Here is a 20,820-nt window from a genome sequence, read left to right as displayed (position 1 = left end):
GTACAGGCAACTCCAAGGATTGGTATTGGTTTGTTTATTTTGATTTATTAATTAATTAATTTTTTTTTTGAGTAAAGAGAAGCAGATCGACATATTAAAGTTCATTCAATGCTAGGAAAAATTAATTGAGAGACCGACAGAAATAAAAGGGAAATATGGAAGTACGACCTACCAGTGGCGCCCTCCAACCACCAGCTCAAGAACTGGTGAGGGAGGACACACAATCGCTATCTCAAAAAAAGATTACTAACTGAATTTCCCCGCATGACTCAAGGGAAAAGCTGTCATAATAAGGCGCAAAGTATCGATCGGCAAACCAATCGAGATAAATAGGGAAGAGTGACACCATTAACACCCTGGTGAGAAGGGTCGATAATGGAGGCTTGTACATGTGCAATATACTCTGACTCTTATGAAAGCTCCGTTTCAGTTAAGTTTGAGGAAAGAGAAGCACATACGATAACACAATGACAAGGCAGAGTGACCAGGGGGATGGGGCAGAACTAGAAGGATTAAAAAAGAAGTAGGAACTATACTGAGAAAGCATGCGTTATGAAATCACAGACGATCCCCGATCTCGCACCTCAATCATCATAGAGCCACATAAATTTGGTAGGTCCTATATTTGAACTAGTAGAACAAACAAACAAACAAACAAACCAAAAAAAAAAAAACCCAACAAAAATAGAACAAGAGAAATCAAAGATTCGATAACATCTTGACTCCTGTACCAACGGGAACACCAACGGTTTAAGTTTAACCAGAGAGGGTGGTTTAACGCACCTTCCAACACTCTGTAGTAAAGAAAGGGCACCTCCGATTAAATCTTCCGAGTCCAATAAGGTCGAGGTAAGTAAAGTGGGGAGCCTCGGAAACTCATTAAAACAATTCAATTTGGTGATGAAAATAAATTAAAGGAAAAGAACACTGAGGATTCGAACCAGCGCCATAGACGACCCTGATGCCAACTTAACTATCGGTGTACCCCTCCAAAATCTTTTAGTCGAGAGGTCAATTTCAGCAGCATTGAAAATGGAAAAATAAGATCATAAATGTGTACATTTAAAACAATGATATAGACTCAATTCCTACATTCCCAGGTGTTTGAGCAGTAGCCCTTCTTAGGACCCTATGCATACTATTAAAATCATTAGACCATTGTTGTAATGAAATTAAATTCAAAGCAGGGCCCCAAAGAGAACGCATCAGCGATACATTGTATAAAATTAGGATGTCTGAAGGGCAGCTTATTTCGTTTTAATGTGACTATCCTCTTAAACAAGAAAAAAAAGAGCGAAACTTAAAAGTTAAACAATGCAACATTGTACAGTTTTTTTTATTTAAGAAGTAGAACCTCTGAATGTAACGTTCATCCCCAACAGGAACGAGACAATTCCCCAAGAACACGACGTCGGACCGAGCAGAGCCTTGAACTCCCCAACCAACAATCTCAAAATTATGAATCTTTAATCTGGTAACCTAACCAGTACACTACCCACGTCACCAAGGATAGAAGGACGTCCTAAACTATACGGACAGTTTTATAAAGTTTTAGTAGAGGTTTTACGGTGTTCGCAACTGCATAATAAGGTCATATGAGCGCCAGAAGATTAGAGGTGTTACAAGAGTATAACAAACATAAAAAGAAGGAAAGGACGATTGATGTTTGATAGGAAAGAAGAAGCAAACCGCACCAGAGCACCCGCCAACCACCTACAAACTATACAGACAGACAGACAGACAGACCAACAGACAGACTGACAGACAGAGGGACAGGGGAGGGGCAAGTGGTTTGGGGTAAAAGAGAAGAGTGACGTGACGCAGCTCTAAATCCCCAAATATTTTGCCACGGCTCCCTCGTAATTGTGCTCAGGTTGGTCCACCCCCCCCTCCCTCCCCAAACCAGTGGGCTGTGGGTGTAGTGGCCATTGGCCAGATCTAACCTCGACCTTTCAGCACTTTTCCTTGCCAGACAGACGTCCAGGGATCTTGTTTGATAAAACTGGACAGGGCGGCCAGTTAAGTCTTAGTAACAGTTTAACGGCAACACAAATAGGCCATATAAGTGCCGAAGGTTATAGGTGTTATTAGAGAGAAATATACACAAAGAAGAGATGGAGAAGAGAAAAGGACGATGCGGGTTTAGTTTAATAAAAGGAAAGAAGGAACAAACCAAACCAGAACACCCGCCAACAACGCAAAAGCAGTCATTAAGCGCTGGGATAAAAGCAAGACAGACAGACAAACGGACAGATAAAAAAGGAATGATGAAAAGGTACCTACCTACTTGAGTAGTGCCCCCCCCCCCCCCCGCCAAAAATAATAATAAATTGTTTTAAATCATCCGATCTTCTACAAAACAGACGTTTGGAAGCTGGTATATTGTAATTGCTACTCAATACTGCACACCCGCCCCCAAACCCAAATAACATACAGTAAAATTTATAGAACTGGAACAAAACACAATCGAACAGAAAATAAAAACGAACCAAAAAGAAAGGTGGTCTATCACCTCCACCAATCTGTGTCCACGGTGTCAATAAACCAGTGCTGAGACCGTTCTGTTTTCTTAGCCACGTACACAGATTTGCTGATCATAGACCCCCGAAGGAGGGGGATTTACTGCTAGCCCGGGTCTCTCCTAATACTTTCCTCTCGAGATGGGGCGCGTTGGGTCTTGTCGTAATCTGGGCTCCGAGGCAACGCTATTGAACGGCGCAGTAGGTGGAATGCCCTATCTCCCTTCCTCCCAAACTTCTATTCTACAAAGAAAAACCAACACTTTAATTGTAACCCCACCCCCTCCCCTTTTGTCACTCGAAGTCAAACGTCAATTTTCAAGCAAGCCGTACACAACATTTCGAACAACATGGGACATTCCAGCTGTGTGATGCAGCAGCTATCCTTGTGTCATAATTTTATCTCTTTACATTACTTATTGAACCCAAGCAACATGAGGTAGACGTTAAGTACATAGTTGTTCATCTGTTTACACTGAATTTCTTTTAGGAAAAAAAGAGACACATTGGATCCTTTTGAACTCTCACCCCCCAAAAAAAAGGACAAAAAGTAGGTTATATTCTGTTTTCAGACTTTCTTAAATCGGGCTGTCGATCTACAAATTAAATGTATACTCATGCTCATTTCTATTATCTATTTGTGATGGCCGAATTTTGCTATTCAAAAGGCTTTTTAATGGCTGCATCGATCGACATGCGGTTTTCGCAACAACAAAAATCTTTAAAATATTCTCCAGATCATGACTCCTTGTTTTTTTTCAGTTTTGAGACAGTTTTGCTGCAAAAAGCTAAATTTCTTTATTTCGTCGATCGCTTTGGTAGGCCGACGCTTCTGTCTCTGTAATGTTAGAAAACACGGAAGTGATATTTCGTGAGGCGCATTTTGTTTTGAGACTATTTCTAATTTTTTGCATCTCTCAAGATTTACTTCCCCATTCCAGTAGAGTGTAAATATAGTAGTCCAATGACTTTTAGTTGATATTAAAGCACCGATCATTCCTTTCATCGAAAGGGGGCCCAGCAAGTAACATAATATAACGCATGATAGATGCTCCCATTAAGGAGAGCTCTCATAGTGAAATAGTCATCAGTGTGCCAGGCTGGGTTGGAAAAAAAACCAACACACACACACACACACACAAACGGGTGTATTGCTCTTCGAACGACTTTCTCCTTTCAAATGAAGACGAAGGGAGTAAAACTTGAGGGTGGTACTTATTTGATAAAGATCCCCTTCCTTTTATATGATATATGACAAAAAAGGTCTTTAAACAAAACTGCCACAAACATACAGACAGGCATACAGACAGACAGGCCCCGTAATAATCCTCCCCCCCCCCTCCCCACACACACACCTCCATTTCACTTTCCTCTATTTTACAATACAAACCGACTTTTATTGAAAACCTACGGCAGGACCTATCTACTACTTCAGTCGCGCACCGACAGATAAGGTTACCGATTACTATCTACAATATGATGTGTCAACACTCCAAATCCTCCGTAGGAAAGAAAAAAAAGAGAGGGAGAGAGAAAGCACACCCAACAATCAAAGGTACAGAAATCCAAAAGGTAAATTTGCCTGCCAATTTGGAGCGATTCAGAGTCGACTGCTTCGGTAACTTGGCGGCGGTTCCAATTGCTTTGGGGACACACGTTTTTCGGCTTATCGGCCAATCCGTCACAGGGGTAATGGTGCGTGGGGAGAGTAAGTGCACAGAGGGGAAGATGGAGAGAGAGAGAGAGAGAGAGAGAGAGAGAGAGAGAGAGAGAGAGAGAGAGAGAGAGAGAGAGAGAGAGAGAGAGAGAGAGAGAGAGAGAGAGAGAGAGAAGTAGAAAGGGACAGAGATTTATATGGACAGAGAGAGAAAGAGACCAAGAGAAAGACAGAGAGAGAGAGAGAAGAGAGAGAGAGAGTGAGAGTGAGTGAGGGAGAGAGAGAGAGTGAGAGAGAGAGAGAGAGAGAGGGGGGGAGGAAGAGGGGGAGAGGGCGGAGGGGTAAACGTCTAGGATGAAACTATTTTTATTTTGGTGGAGGTGACAGATTTATGAGGAAAACTTGAGCTCTAAAATTGATCGACAGGCAGCAGAGATGGGACAACACTCAAGTCGAGTGTGACAGGACAAATACAATGCCACACAGCCCAAGATATTATTAAAAGGTACACGGATACTCTATAGAGCATATACATGTACCCATACGCATAATATTTTGCCAGTCACACCCCCCCCCTCTTTCCAACTACTACTGCACTACACTGCAACTCTCTCTCTCTTTCTCTCTCTCTCTCTCTCTCTCTCTCTCTCTCTCTCTCACACACACACACACACACACACACACACACACACACACACACACACACACACACACACACACACACACACACACAAAGCGCGCGCTACACAATGAAAATAGGTGTAATATAAAACTGCACACAGAGAAAGAGAGGGGTTTTGTTTTTACTACAGTCCCAGTTAATCTCTAATCTCCCTGCACCATTGATCTCTGTGTGAAAGATTATCACCTCACTCTGCTGTTGGCACTGGGGGGAACATGGGTCCTTAAGCGTGCAGCAAGCGAGAGAGCGGGCTATAGTCTAGAGGCCACCCCGCCAAATAGTAATGTAAGTGTTCAGGTCTCACACCCCTATCAACACTATTTCGGTTATTTAAGATGTGAGACCTCCGAACTTAAGGTCAGTATCCGATAGGACTTAGCCAAATTTGTTGAAAACATAGCGAGCTTGGTTGAAAGCCTTGAAAACTCCACAAAACGACCCGAGTTCAAGAACGCACAGGCTGGGATTCGAGCCAGTGCCATCCCCACAAGGCCTGCATGATACCAACTGAGCTACAGAGCGCCGTATCTTAATAAGAAAACTTGAAACACAGCTGGGTGACAGGACAAGACCAGGATAACTTTGGCTCCATGGGAGCATCGGAGCAGAGAAATGCCAAACGAGTGGCGAATCGTGACCACTGCCAATGTCTATTTCAGATCTGGACCTTTAAAAAAGGAGACATTTGAAAGCAGTCATAAGACTAGGCGGACTACACTCAATCAGAGAGAGAGAGAGAGAGAGAGAGAGAGAGAGAGAGAGAGAGAGAGAGTGAGAGAGAGAGAGCAAGAGAGAGGGAGGGATGGAGGGAGGGAGGGAGGGAGATAGAGCGAGAAAGAGAGAGAGAGAGAGGAGGGGTGGGAGAGAGAGAGAGAGAGAGAGAGAGAGAGAGAGAGAGAGAGAGAGAGAGAGAGAGAGAGAGAGAGAGAGAGAGAGAGACTTGTACTCGGGCTACAATAACATACAACGAACAGAACATTGAGAAGGTTTCACGATGACAGTAGTGAGCGCACTGACAAACAGCTGAGTGCTGTCTATTCGAAAACAATGGGGCATAACATGAAAACGTTACTGCCTGGCACCAAACATTCCCATAAGCAAACAAGGTGCGCTTGAAAAAGAACTTGGAAGAAAGTCGATGTAAAACAAAGGAGAAAAAAAATATAGAAAGCTGAGGAAGTTGGAGAGTGATATGTTGACAGGGCTTGAAATAGACCGCGGCACCGCGGCAATTTGCCTTGGTGCCTTTGCAATTTGCCGTAATGCCCTTAAAATCACAGGGTTAACCGCGGCAATTTTTGCCGTGCCCTTGTTTTTTGTTTTTAAAAATGTACCACCGTGACAATAAATCAATATTATTTGTCCTGTGCTGTCACTTTTGGAGAAAAAAAAAGAAAAGAAAATCTTACAAGCGTCTTGTCGGGTTCGCCGCCGTGGCAGGTCAGTGAACCTTTTTTAGTCACAAGATACCGCATCGTGTGAGCACCGGTTGTTGGGGTCACCAAAGTTCATTCAAAGTCTGAACGCCGCGAAGTACAAGTATGGGACTCCTGAATCGTGCTCATTACTTTTTTTTTTTTTTTTTTAAGATACACTCATGGAAGAGAGAGAGAGAGGGGTATGAAGACATCCTGTTAGACTTGTCTGAAATCTCATCAAAGCTTCAGTCAGACACTGCTCAGCTTGACCATTGAGTCCATCTTGTCATGGCAAGTGCAAACACACTCACATTAACCAAACCTCAGCAGTGTCGAAAAAAAAAAGATCTGGTTGAAAAAGAAGACTGCAGATCATGTGAGAGAAAGTGCAAGTGTGATGATTACAAACATGAAAGATGTGTTGGATAAGTTGGCGCTGTGCTTGGAAAGAAAGATTTTCTGGCACATCAGAAGATAAAGTTTTGAAGAGTGAAGGGATATTTGACAGGACAAGTGTGCCTGAAACTGACAAAATGGATGAGTTGAAAGAATATGGTGAGACACAGATGGATGACTTGATAGCTTATTATGAGACTGTGCTTAGGATGCTCAACACTGACAATAGAGAAAGAGTGGCTCATGTTTCTCTCCGAAAGTATGGGCTTATTGTCTCTGAGTGAGAACAAGACAATTTTAGTCTTGAAAAAAGCAGGAAACTTCCCAATCTGTCTCATTTTGGCTCATATAATCCCTGTTTTCTTTGAAGAGGCGCATCCTTGGTGACTAAAGGCATTTGCTTTCCAGAGATGCTTGATGAAAAGATCATGCTTATAAATATGTCCCAATGGTCCTGAGATCAAAGAATTCAACCCAGAACCCTGCTTTGCCAAGTGGCAAGAGATGTCTCTCAAATAGACGTCCTGATAATACAGCACTATTCCCAGAAATCATCTTCTCTGGTGATACTTTTTAACCCTAGTCTTCTGGATGGGGGCCTCGCAGACCCCAACAGGTATATTTCAGGCATTTTCGACAAAACTTTTGGTTCGATGTTATTTTCCTCCCAGGTATTCTTCAAACACCCTCTGATAAGCATGAATACGGTCTATGAAGTTATTTGGATAATTTGGAAGACAGTGATGAATATTTTCCTAGGACTACCCCCCCCGAACCCTAAAGGGGGCCTCTCAGACCCCAAGGCATTTTACTATAATAGGAAAGGCAGTTCTCTCCTGTCAAGTATGCACCATGATGGCAGCATCGGCGGGGAGACCAGAAAAGCAGAAATCAACGACTTTTACAACAAAACAAAGGGCGATGTGGACTCTCTGGACCAGATGGTCCATGCATACATGTAAAAGAGGCAGACCGTGAGATGGCCTCTGACCTTCTTCTTCAATCTGTTGGATGTTGCAGCTATTGCTGCTTACATCTGCTTCACTGCTCAAAATCCCCAGTGGAATATCCGCAAGAAACACAGGAGAAAAATCTTCCTCGAGATGTTGGGTGATGAGCTCTGCTTGCCATACATACAATGCCGGGCTGCCACTGAGAACATCCCTAAGTCAGCTCGTATGAGCATACTTCTCTGTGGTGTCACACCACTTACCCAAACCCAAGAAGCAAGAGCACTGGCCACTAAACATGGGCAAAGAAAGAGAAAACGATGTGGACTTCATCAGAGAAACAAGGACAGAATATCTTGTGAAATATCAGTTTGTGGTTCCAAGCACGTTTGTCTTCACTGTCAGTAGACACTCGTATTCCGAGCACTTGTTTCCTGGTCTTCGGTGCCAGTACTGGTACCAAGTTATTATATATGTACCACACTATTTTGGCGTCTTCCTAATAATCATTTACCGTAATTAAGTCTTCTTGGGCATTTTCATGAGATTCATTTTTAACTGAAGAACTACCACATCATCATTTAAATTTAATCTCATTATTCAGCAATAAAAACAGCATGCTCATGACATGACCGGCCCACAATCATTAGGAAAAAAAGTGCCAGAATTGCATTGATTTCTTCAGTCTAACCTCATTCAAAGTTGTTCACCAACTAATATATGATACATAAAGTTTAATAAATGTGTTCGTTAAACAGATTATTTCTGTATGTGTAGTCTTAGGTGCTTTGTTTCAACGTTTCTGTGTTTAAGTTTCTGTAAATGATGATCAACCACCAAGTTTATCCATAAAATACAAAGGATAAATAGTGGGGTCTGAGAGGCCCCCTTACAGGCTTCTAGGGAAATCGGACCATCCAGAAGACTAGGGTTAAAATCACTTGTGTTTTCCCATAAGGGACAAACAGTAAGCCAGTCTTTTTCTATATTGTGTGTGCCAACATATTTTCTATATTCTGATCATCTAGTGATTTACTTAGTTTTCATTCATGATTTTACAAATTTTCCGATAACTCTATGCTTTTGTAGAGTAAGAATAAATTGTATTGTTATTTATATAAACGTTGTGATGCACGATCCAGTATTACCAACTTTGATGCCTTGGTGCCCTAGAAAATTGCCTCGGTGCCCTCAGATTTTTAGGCCCCACCGAGGCAATTTTTGCCTGCCCTCCTGAACACCTAATTCAAGCCCTGTGTTAATGTTATAGTTCACGTCACCTTAATTCAATTGAACCTTCCACAACGCCGAGTTACACAATATGTGGTTGCACAAAGCACATGATAGTTTTGTACAGCTTGAGCAAAGAGAAACAAATCCATATCATTGCTGTCCATTTACCACTCAAAAAATTGAAAATACGATCAATCTCAGTATGACAGCAGGGACCGGAAACACAAGACATCAAGATAAAATAAAACCGAATCGATTTATACAGCAGGCAGGTAAAATTTCAGAGTCTGCGTCCTCTTATTTTGATGAATGACAGTATTCCTAGTACTGGAAAAAATTGATCCCAACTTTTCGGAATACCAACATCCATTGTTCCCTCCAATTAAAAACAACAAATAATCTAAAGACCTTTGTTAGATGGTAAAAAAAAAAAATGTTTACATCCATCCGTTAAACTCAGGTCCTATCATCTTAATCATTTTGAAATTCTTTGACCTTTAAAGCATACAGCTATCAGAATACGTACCAGAAGATTGCAATCAGAATATACTGATGTCTAGATTAAACAGGACTGTTGTTAACAATAATTGCTCATTTGCATCATTATGTGTGTGACTGTGTGTGCGTTTGTGGGAGTAAGCACATATTATGTATGTGTAGTGTGTGTGTGCGTGCGCGTGTGCATATGTGCGTGCGTGGTGAAACACCAAACTAATGGGCCATCGTCTGGATGATAAAGATTCAACTCATCTTGTAATTTTCACTTAGATCAGGGAAAAAGCATGACACATACAGAAACTTGAGACGCAAAGAAAAGAATTAGGACGAGCAAGTGGTGCCCTCCAACAAACAGTCAATTGAATACCCAGAAGCCACATATCAGGAGGAACGTGTCAGAACTACAGTACTGCACAGACAAAAGAGAAGTGTAAGCGGCAGACCATAATAGACTTAACCGGCCACTGGACTGTTTATGGGTTTGTTTGTTTGTTGTTTTTTTACACCACTTTCACAAACATACAGGATGTTCATAAGATAACACTTTTAATCAGTCTGTGGGAGAACTTGAACTAGTACCAGACAAGAGATTTAGGGAGATGGCTGTGGAGTGGTAAAGATAACATAAGTAAAGACAAGACCGTGAAACCATTCTTAAAGAACATTACACAGTATCCAATGTGGACTGTAACCTAATTTTCATGGGAACTATCTTTAGGATGCATGCTTTAACTTTAAAAAAATTTTTTAGTAAGTGTTTTACGGCCCTCGCAACTGCATAAGGTCATATGAGCACGCAGGACACCTTAAACATTTTCAGTTGGTAGAACACTTTGAATTTTGCCTGGGCGGCGGCCGAAGCCTACTCTTATTGATTTAAGACCAACAAGGGATCTTTAACGTACGCAACTTGCACACGGAACCCCCGAGATTTTTTGCCCTTGTCTAAGAAGGCTAGGTATATATATCTTACCTACCAGAAGATCAGGGGTGTGGCTGAAAGACAGCATTAAGAAGGAGCAAAGGAGTAGCAGTAGAAAGTTAAGAAAGGCTGCACAAAGAGTCAGGAGCCCGAGCAAAGGAGGAGTGGAGGTGGGGGGCAGAAAGTGGAGATGCAAGCAGACGACAGAACATTACTAGAGAGCAGGAAAGAAGGTGAAAGGAGACAACTTTAACGTTGTACGGTTGAGAAATTGTGTAATAAAATGTTTTTCGGAGTTTTTTTGTTTATTGCTCTTTTTATGGCAAGTTTTCATATACAGTAGTCCCCATCTAAAATCCCGTGCTCGGGAGCAAGGAAAATGCAGAATCTTAAGCGAACAGGATCTTAACCGACACACAAAGAGAAGAATCCATAGTGAATCATGTTCAGGCCCAACAACTGGTAAAATGGACCCTTACTCTGAAGTGAATTGGCGTGACCCCCATGTGTGGGTTTATGATTTCTGGCGAGCAAAAAGTGGTTAATTAAAACCTTGATGACTAATCACAGTAGCATGAGTCAAGTCATTTTAACTAAAATCCTACCAGAAGTCTCAAAAATCTACGCTCATCCAGTTGCTCTTCCCTTTTACCAGTCCAACATTAAAAGCTTTCCATCTCTGCTGACCGAGTTCCCTCGCCGTTGTCATAACGCACCATTTTGTTGTGATCACACAAATTAAATTCAGTCTGTCTCACAAATTCAGGAGTAGATGCAACCTCAACAACGGTCAGGGAAAAGTTCACAGTTTGATGTGATCCTGCCTGGAGCAGACTTGTAGGTCCCTCCCACCCACCCAGCGATGATATAAGTTTAGGTGGAGGGCTCACATGTAAGTGCGATGTTTGGGGACAACAAACGGGTCGGCGAGTTCACACCTCAGAGTGATCCTGTCAGGGCAAACATTGCATCGTTTCATCGAGATCTACCACGGACAGGATGTGATCACATTCACGAGAGTGGCTGATCTGTGACGCAACAGGCAGTCCAATGATCACAAATTTTGACTCTTGATTGATGTACTGTGTCCACCATGGTTTTTGTTCCGTAAATTATGATCTGACATGCGGGTTCTTAACTGAATGTAGGCCTTCAGACCCGGGTCTTAGTGTGACTTTTGCATAGTAAAAATTCTGTTTTCTTTAAACAGATGTTAAGCGAACAGAGATTGCAAGTGGTGCGATCTTGGGTGGAGACTACTGAAGTCTGAAGTAAGTTATATCACAGGATCTGCAATTATACAATTATAATATTTCACTCCATCTCTGTTAGGATCCAGCCAAACAGAAGGTCAACAAAGAGCGCTATGAACACTTTTCAAAAGTTAAATCAATTGAAATAGAGATGAGACTTGGAGGGACTTTTACACAAGACAATCAGACGAATAATCTAGCTTGATACAAACTGAGCATTGACACTTCACAAAAAAAATTAATAAATAAAAATAATAATATAAAAAAGGGAAAAAAAAGAAGACGAAGAAAAAAAAAAAAGCACAATTCAAAGCAAGATAAGCAGGAATGATTTTGAACATATTTCAACTTTGCATTCATTTATATAGTTAACATGGTAATTTTGCTTCAAGTTAGTTGAGGTGGCTGTATGTTTTATATTTGAGCCTGCATTTTTACTACTCGGGTAGGTACTCTTTCACTCATTTTTCTCTGATCCAGTATTTCTACCTTTTTCAGGCATTTCTTCTTCTTTTTTGTCCTTCTTCTGTTAAACAAGGAAGTAAGGGAAAGTTTCACTGCCTACCTCTATGTCTTACGTGTGCACATAAGAAATTAAAGCAGTTTGCTTCTTCATACTCAATACGTGAAGCAGCCTACATTGGTGAGATCAAGTATCTCCATCTGATGAATACTGGAACAATAGATGGACATGACGAAAAATTCCATACTTTTGTATAAAGTAAAGAGTGCCAGTGGCTTCAATGAAAAGAGACAGGATTGTAAACAGGGGAGAAAGGAAAACAATTTCATGTGTATGGGAAAGCCAGGAGAATGGATAAAGATATAAATAAGCTGTAGACTAGCTTTTAAAAAAAATAGAAACTCTATTTACAATGAAAGCAAAAAAAGTAAGAAACGAACCTGATAAAATCAAGATTGAAATTGAAATTCAGTTTCGAAAGATTTAAAAAAAAAAATGCACTGACTTACTTTACTACTGTACTTGGTGGAATAGGGATACATTTCAACTCCCCACAGGGGGTTGTATCTCCTTCAAAGTGAACACTTGCTGTAGGCTGTACTGTAGTTTTCACTTCACTGTTTCATAAATATAGATTTCGTCCTTCAAACTTGTAAAAATCTGCACATCCGCTGTCCATTGTAGCTTTTCAATAGTCAAATGTAGGTAAGTAATCAATTTTCAAAATATTCTTGAAAATGAAAGTCAAGAGAGGAAGTCCTATGCCTACAGCATGTCAGAGAAACAGCTCCATTTTTGTTCCTTGTCACATCAGTTTGGAATCAAGTCGCACTGCTTTTCTATGGAGATTGAATGATACTGTAACTTTAAAGTAAGTATCCACTTGTGCAAAGATTTGGACAAGAAAGAAGCAGGCCTTGCTCGTTGAATGCAGTTCAAAGTCTGGCAATAAAACAGAAAAAATATTTTAGACAAAATCAAGATCTAGACCTTAAGTTAGAAAATTTAATCCAACTAAAACAAGTTCCTAGATATAGATCTAGACCAAGCAAGCTCTCCAGTCTTAGTAGATGAGAAATCAAGATCTAGAATCTAGCTGTTAAATCTTCAACTGGATGCTCTAAATTAGGAATAAATGTTAACAGATTTTTAATTTTAACTTTTAGAAGAAATTTTATACTTCTAATGGTATCCCATACAGCTGATGAAATTATTTAATTGAAGTTTCTATTTCATATAGTCGGAACCTGCCATGACGGCCACCTGTACAAACGGCCACTTACTATTCCTCCTCTGGCGTTTTTTCTATATAATTTCACTGAGTAAAATCCCCACGTGTCACAACGCAGCCGCGGCCATCATGTTTTAACACACAACCCCTATCACACCAAACAATAACACCTGTCTTAAACGGCCACCTTAGCGACTCCATTAACGTTTTGCCATAAATCATGCATTGGCTCCTGATGTTGCGGGCAAGCCATCATAATCCAATTACCTGTCGTTATTGTTAGGTAGTCCCTCCAACCGATCATGTTGCATTGGCCCCTCCCACTGTTGACCAATAGGCAATAAATTTTCAGCCGCAGGTGAAGTAAACCACTACTGTAAACGTGCGATCCCTCAAAACCCATAAGCCCCGCACAGAACTCATACTCACAAACCATAAGTGAAATGAGTGGTTACTGTTTACCCAGTCTGCCAGTGGCTAAGTGAGTAGTGAGTTTTGACTCAAGCAATGTCAAGCAAGTGTCGGTGACACAGGGATCAGATGGGTGGTCACTGGAGTGTATCCTTGAGCAAGACACGACAATCCTAGCTCAAAATACAGGGCGCTGCACAGTGGCGACCGACAGTGGCATTGTTGTAAACTGTTCTGTATTTGTGTAATAGTGTGTATTTATGTACGTATTTATGCATGTATGTATTTATGTATAACATTACGTATTTATAATTATAATGTATTTATGTATGTATGTTTGCCATTGTAAAACAAAGTGCCCTTCAGGTCCTTCTGGGACAAATAAAAGTGTAATCATGTATTATTTATATATTTTTTAAAAATTATTATATTGTGGTAAAAAAATGCGAGGTGCAACTTATTGTCAAATATTTCCTCAATCTTCAAACCGTCTCTGGGGGCTCTCGTGGCCTAGAGGTTAAGGTGTTCGCTTTTCATTCAAAGGTCCTGGGTTCCAATCCGGGTAGCGACGAAAACATTTTCTTCTCTAAAATTGTCTTTCACCTCCTTTCCCGCTCTTTAGCAATGTTCTTTTGTCTGCTTTCATCTCCACTTTCTGCCCCCACCCCCTTTGCCCCCTCCTCTGGACTCTTTCTGCTGCCTTTCTGCTGCTACTCCTTGGCTCCTTCTTACTGCTGTCTTTCAGCCACACCCCTGATCTTCTGGTATGAAAGATCTACACCTAGCCTTCTCGGACAAGGGCAAAAAATCTTAAAGGTCCTGTGCGCAAGTTGTGCACGTTAAAGATTCCTTGGTGGTCTAAAATCGAGGCTTCGACCACTACCCCGGCAAAATTTAAAATTTCCTACCAACTGAAATGTTTAATGTGCCCCGTGTGCTCATATGACCTTATGCAGTTGCGACCGCTGTAAAATACCACCCCAAAAAATGTCTCCAGTTGTAAAAATATATTTTCTAGAAAGTTCCATAATAAACACTATTCAAAAAATTCCAGCGGGTGGTTTTTAGAGGATTTTAAAAGATTTACAACAGGGACAATAGCAATTTTCTATGTGACAGAGATAAAAATAAAAACTTATTTAAAATAAAAATAAATGGGGGGCTCTCGAGGTCGAGCGGTTACAGCGTTTGCCTCTCATTTAATAGGTCCCGGATTTGATTCCAGATAGCGACAAAAGTTTTTCTTATCTCAAAATTTCTCCTTTCATCTCTTTTCCATTCCTGCTCTTTAAACAAAGCTCTGTTTTCTGCTTTCGTCTCTACTTTCTGCCCCCTCTCCCACCCCTCTTTGCCGTGGTGGGCCTGCTTTGCCGCTAAGTAGGCGATAGGCTACGTCACTAGGTTTCATCGCCGACTGTTTGGGCTGTGTGCGCGCGTGTGTGTGTGCGAGTGCACGCACTTGTGTGTATGTGTGTACAACTTTGAGGAGAAGGTAAATTTAGGGAGCAAGAATTGCTGAGATTGTTTAGAAAAGAAGTGGAAGCGGGTTTATGCTCCCCGATAAAAAGCCTATTTCGACACTGAACAAACTGACCCACTTAGACATATGAGGGGCTTGAAAGAATAGTCAGGAAACAAGACTTCCATTTTTCTCTAGACAAAATCTTTCAAATGAGCTTGATTTTGTATTCATCATGAAATGATACTCTCTCTCTCTTGCCCTTTTTAACTCCTAGTGGAGCACAGGCCATCAACAGCATTACCCCAGCGAAGCCTGTCCTGAGCATCCTTTTCTATCTGTTTCCATGACGTCCCCGCTTTTTCAATTTCCGCTTGTACCGCTCACCTCCATGTCATCTTTGGTCTTCCCTTTTTACATTTTCCTTGTGGGTTCCACGTTAAAGCCTGCCTGATGATGCTTGTCGGGGGTCTCCTCAGGGTGTGTCCAATCCATTTCCATTATACCAGTATATGTCTTCCTTTACTGGCCTTTGGCTTGTTCTTTCCCACAGTGGAGATATTGGTGACTCGATCGTACCACTTGATCCCCACTATCCTTCATTGGCATCCATTTACGAAGCTCTGCAGTTTCCTTGCTGCTGATGCTGTGAGCCTCCATGTCTCTGAGCCATACAGTAGAACAGTCTTCATGTTTGTTTTGAAGATCCTCAGCTTGGTGTTCAATCCAAGTTCCTTAGACATCCATATATTCCAGAGAATGATGAATGCTGCTCTTGCCTTTTGGATTCTGACCTTGATGTCTTCGTCTGTTCCCCCTGCCTTGTTGATGACACCTCCCAGGTAGGTGAAGGATTCAACATCCGCCAATGGTGCCCCTTGCAGTGTGACAGAAACGTCGGCTGCATTCATTCGTAGAACTTTCATTTTATTCGTGTGAATATGGAGTCTAAAAGTACGGGAGAAGGTCCTGAGGCGATCTGTTTTCTGTTGCATCTGGGCTCGACTGTGAGAAAGAAGTGCCAAGTCGTCGGCAAAGTCCAAGTCTTCCAACTGACTGGAAAGGGTCAACTGCATGCCACCGCATAGTCCCAATGTTGTCAGTTTCATTATCCAATCCACTGCTAATAAAAAGAGAAAAGGCGATAGTAGGCATCCCTGTCTCATTCCTGTATTCACTTCAAACGAGTCTGTCCGCTGCCCTCCAGGTAAGACACTGCAACTCATTCCCTCATGCATCTTCTTGATCAATCTCATGAACTTGTCAGGTATTAATAATGATACTACCTGATGATAAAATATAAGCATTATTTGATAGTTTTGATTACTTAACCATTGTGCAGGTAAAACGACCAATTGTTAAAACATTCAGAAACTGACCTAAGATATTTTCTCCTTTCAAATCCCAGATCATTCGCAACAACAAGAGCGTCTAAAAAGATCATTCGAATGGGCATAACTCCTCGTAATGACGGTAAATTTTTACTTTCACTTCCGCACACTCAGGGGTTAGTATGCAGTTTGTTTGATGCAGATCACACATTATAAAGTAATAAAGTCACCAAAACTGTCGCAAATCAATTATTTTCCAGAAAAATTTACAACATTTATAACTGTAAAATATCAAATTACAATGGGTTAAAACGAGGGGGGGGGATGCCCCCTGAAACCCCCCCCCCCCCCCCCCCCCCCCGATAGGTCCAAAGCATACAAATTACTGCGCGGTTAGGTATAGTGTGAATATAGCTTGATAAAGAACAATCAAATATTTCAAAAACTATTAATTTGCGACGGAAATGAAGTAGATATTCTCGTGTTCAGCGCATCAATATTTTGTAGAAAATAGACAACTGGTAGCTAACAGTAAGATGGGAGGGAAAGTAAAAGAAAACCGTAATATCTTATCAGCATATGAGAGCATTTGCCAAAAGGTGGGATACCAGGGTGTGACAAATGAGGTCCAAAATCAACTTTATGTAATAATTCTTTAATCACCCATATTATATGGCCTAATGATTGCTCTTTCAGGCTCAGTAACTGCCAAAGCTGTATATGCAATGGTCTTGGTGTAATTCTGACTTAAATGACGGAAATAGCAAAAAGTTCGTTCATAACAATGATGACACAAATTTATGAATACTCAAAGTTCATTTCTTCAGCTAGGCTGATGTTATATTTTGAGACATAGCAAATAACTTCCAAAAATACATAAAATTGACAATTTATAAAAATCTTTATTAATTTTTGATAAAATTACTTTTTTGTGTCATAATAGTTATGAACGAACAATAAGTGACCAAAATACTATCGATTATATCAAGTTTCATTGACTAGAATTGTCTAAAATAACACTCTGGTCTAATTATAGTCAAGTGATAAATGGAAGACCATTGAACAGCTATTTTTAAACGCAAACTGGTCTTAGGGCATATTATGCATAAATTTAAAGTTCGTTCATAACCATTATGACACACTGTTTCGTTCATAACTATTATGACAAATTTTACTTTTGGCCCCTGAAATTTACTATATTGTTCTGTCTTTCACATAAAACGGTTTTCATTAATGAGGCTTTCCTTAAAATATTATAGATTCCTCTATGTAGGGAGAATTCAAAGTTTATTTCCTGAAAAACCCTTAGAATACCTTTAAAATGGTTCGTTCATAACAATTATGACAAACTTCAATTTTGACCTAAAAATGTACTCATTTTGAGCTGTCATTCATTTTTTAAAACTTTTATTAAATGAAACTCTCCTCATAATATGTATCTCTGTACATGTTTTTAAAGTTTGTTAACACTGAAAAGCCCTCAAAATATATAAAGTGGACTATAAATAGTTCGTTCATAACCATTACTACAAAAGTATAAATACTAATTAAAATCCACACCCATACACTTATGATAAAAATCAAAATATCAGAATGTATGTAAGGTCTATTCTGTCCTTTAGTTGGGTTAAAATTAAAAATACATCCCAAAACAACTGTAAATTACATGGAATAGTGTTTCGTTCATAACCGTTATGACACACTGTTTCGTTCATAACTATTATGACAAATTTTACTTTGGGCCCAAAAAATTAACTTATTGTTCTGTCATTCACATAAAATTGTTTTAATTTATGAGACTCTCCTCAAAATAAGGTTATATGTGGGAAGAATTCAAAGTTTAATCACTGAAAAACCCTTAGAATACCTTTAATTGTTCGTTCATAACTATTATGACAAACTTCAGTTTTGACCTAAAAATTAATATTTTGACCTGTCATTTACTTAAAAATTTTATATTAAATGAAAGTTTCCTCATAATATGTATCTGTGTACATGTTTTTAATGTTTATCAACTCTGGAAAGCCCTCAGAGTACAATAAGTAGTTCGTTCATAACCATTACTACAAAAGTAAAATACTAATTAAAATCCAGACCCATACACTTATGATAAAAATCAAAATATCAGAATGTAAGCAAGGTCTAATACATCCTCAAGTTGGGTTAAAATTAAAAATACATCCCAAAACAACTGTAAATTACATGGAATAAGGTTTCGTTCATAACCATTATGACACACTGTCACGTTCATAACATGATGACAATCCATTATGACAAGCATATTTTTGCCTCTTCTTCGCTTCTCTTTTGAGTCATCAGCACGATACTCTTCCATGTTCATTCCACCATGTAAAAGGATGTTGTGAAACAGTGGGAAGTCCCTCACATGATATTTTGCAGAAATATCATAAAGTGTTTGTTCATAACATCATTATGACAAACCTGGATTATCTCAATCAAAGTCATATTTAAGCAAAACCATGCGATGGAGCGGAAAATTACCCTTCTGATGGATCAATGTCAAACCAATGTTTAATACCGGTCATTCCCCGGAATGATATGTTTAACGATTTGGGTTTTCTAGACCTTGGAAAGTCTGATGATGTAATTATGACACGAGTTATGAACGAACTTATAAATTTTACTCAGCAATAACATCATTAATATAAAAAAATAAAACCCTTTTAATGGACACACGCTGTCATGATGGTGTATACAAACTATTTTCAATGTTTGAATGCACTTCTGTTTGATAGTTTAAGATTAACAATATTCTGTATTTAACATACAATTACGTGTGCACTCAGGATGAGTAAAAAATGCCCTATTTTTAGTACTATTATCTTTCTATGTAGAGATATAAGATGCACACATCAATCTACTTGCTCATGCAGCTTGACCAACTTATTTCCTTGCCATATACATAAAGTTTTCAGAAGAAAACATATTTTACCATGAGTAGTGGTTGATTTAAAAAGTCCTTAAGCAAACACCCCCACCTTTTGGCAAAAGCTCATGAGAGTGGCTTATTCATTCATGTGTTTGTAACACACATGGAAAGCTATAAAAGATAGTTCAACGTCATTTTCATCACTGATTAACACACTCCACGGTATTTCCAGGTCCGCTCGCTGTACACCAACAGCACACGACACACTGAGTGACCCCCGTGACAGGCCCGGAACATCCGCCGTAATAGGTTGCTGATCAAGATTCGCATCTTGTCACAAGACGCAGGACATACACAACAATAAAAAAACCAGACAAACACGGCAAGATCCAGTCAACAGTTACTGGCGAGGGAAACCCAAGAGTCTTGGGGGGAAACCCCTGATGACAACAAAAATAGATGGCAGAAATACGTCATCCTATATTTGGGCCAATCACAGAGGTGTGCTACGTACTGCTAGGTGCCCGACGATGTTTTTCCCTTTTGTTTCTTTTTTTCACCCCCTCCCACCCCTCTTTCCGCATTGGTCTTCTTCTATTCTCCCTTCAGATTTTTTCGAACGACTTGTATTTTCAAATTGTCGGGAATCGTGTTCTGCGTGCTGAGCGACCGAGGCCTTGTCGACTGAGGCTGTTTTGCTGTGCTCGCCTCCGCCCTCCGTAAGCTCTGTTGCATTTAGACCAGCGCTGCATTATTTTTCACGACAGACGACAGTATTCCTGTGCTGTTCCCTCATTCACTTTGAGTCTGAACGACCGATGGCGGATGACACAGGGTGCCGTGAACGTAGCCTGCAAACTAGAATCTAGATCTAGATTCTACATCACATAGCCATAGCCTGTAGCCACTGCGTATTTAATTCTCATTTCTTAAACTTAAAGGAAGTGGCTATACTCACCCGGGGTGAGAATAAAAATACGATCGACCTCTCACCCCGGGTGAGACTTGCCACTTCCTTTAAGAAATGAGAATTCTAAAGTATAACATAACAACGCCAACGGTGAACGCACACCGGGTGAGAATAAATAAACAGCCAAAAGAAAAGACTCGCCTGTACTGTGCTATTGTACAATAACGACAAAATGTTAGATCTAGAATCTAGATCTAGATCTAATATAGATCTAGATTAGATCTACATTCAAAAAAGCTGACCGTACACAGAAATAATATTTCGCCAGCAGAGCACTAAATGAGGTAATTTAGTAGGCATAGGCTCAGTCAGTATCTTCCACTTACAACTTCGTATGGACTTGCATTTGCAGTTTGTTTTGTTGACAGAGATACAATCTTCAGTGAGAAGAATGTTCAAAAGTTGATAACATCCGGGAGTTTTTGTGTTTGATTGTTGGATAGGAGATGACAAATGATATGTACATTATATTCAATACGATGATATTATCAAAGGATAATAATCAAATTATAATTATTTTCATATGAATCTAAGACA

At 40.1% G+C, this 20,820-nt stretch overlaps 1 protein-coding gene across 2 annotated transcripts in view; it reads right to left on the bottom strand.

The window, feature by feature from the left end:
• LOC101845320 (centrosomal protein of 57 kDa-like) overlaps nt 1-20,713 on the bottom strand; it is a 78,661-nt gene extending 57,948 nt beyond the window's left edge. Inside the window, exons 1-2 of one of the 2 annotated variants that reach the window (XM_005097087.3) lie at nt 20,610-20,713; nt 12,501-12,933 (exon numbers count right to left, since the gene is read on the bottom strand). In XM_005097087.3, coding sequence (XP_005097144.2) covers nt 12,501-12,533 — 33 coding nt within the window. In that variant the 5' untranslated portion in view covers nt 12,534-12,933; nt 20,610-20,713. The remainder of the gene's footprint in view (nt 1-12,500; nt 12,934-20,609) is intronic. The other variant, XM_005097088.3, reaches the window with a different exon arrangement.
• Between the last annotated feature and the right edge of the window lie 107 nt (nt 20,714-20,820).

This window comes from Aplysia californica, unplaced genomic scaffold (assembly GCF_000002075.1).
Source record: "Aplysia californica isolate F4 #8 unplaced genomic scaffold, AplCal3.0 scaffold00146, whole genome shotgun sequence".
In the NCBI taxonomy this organism is placed as follows: Eukaryota; Metazoa; Mollusca; class Gastropoda; order Aplysiida; family Aplysiidae; genus Aplysia; species Aplysia californica.
The sequence above is the reverse complement of the archived record's forward strand: the minus strand, read 5'-3'. Positions and strand labels throughout refer to the sequence as shown.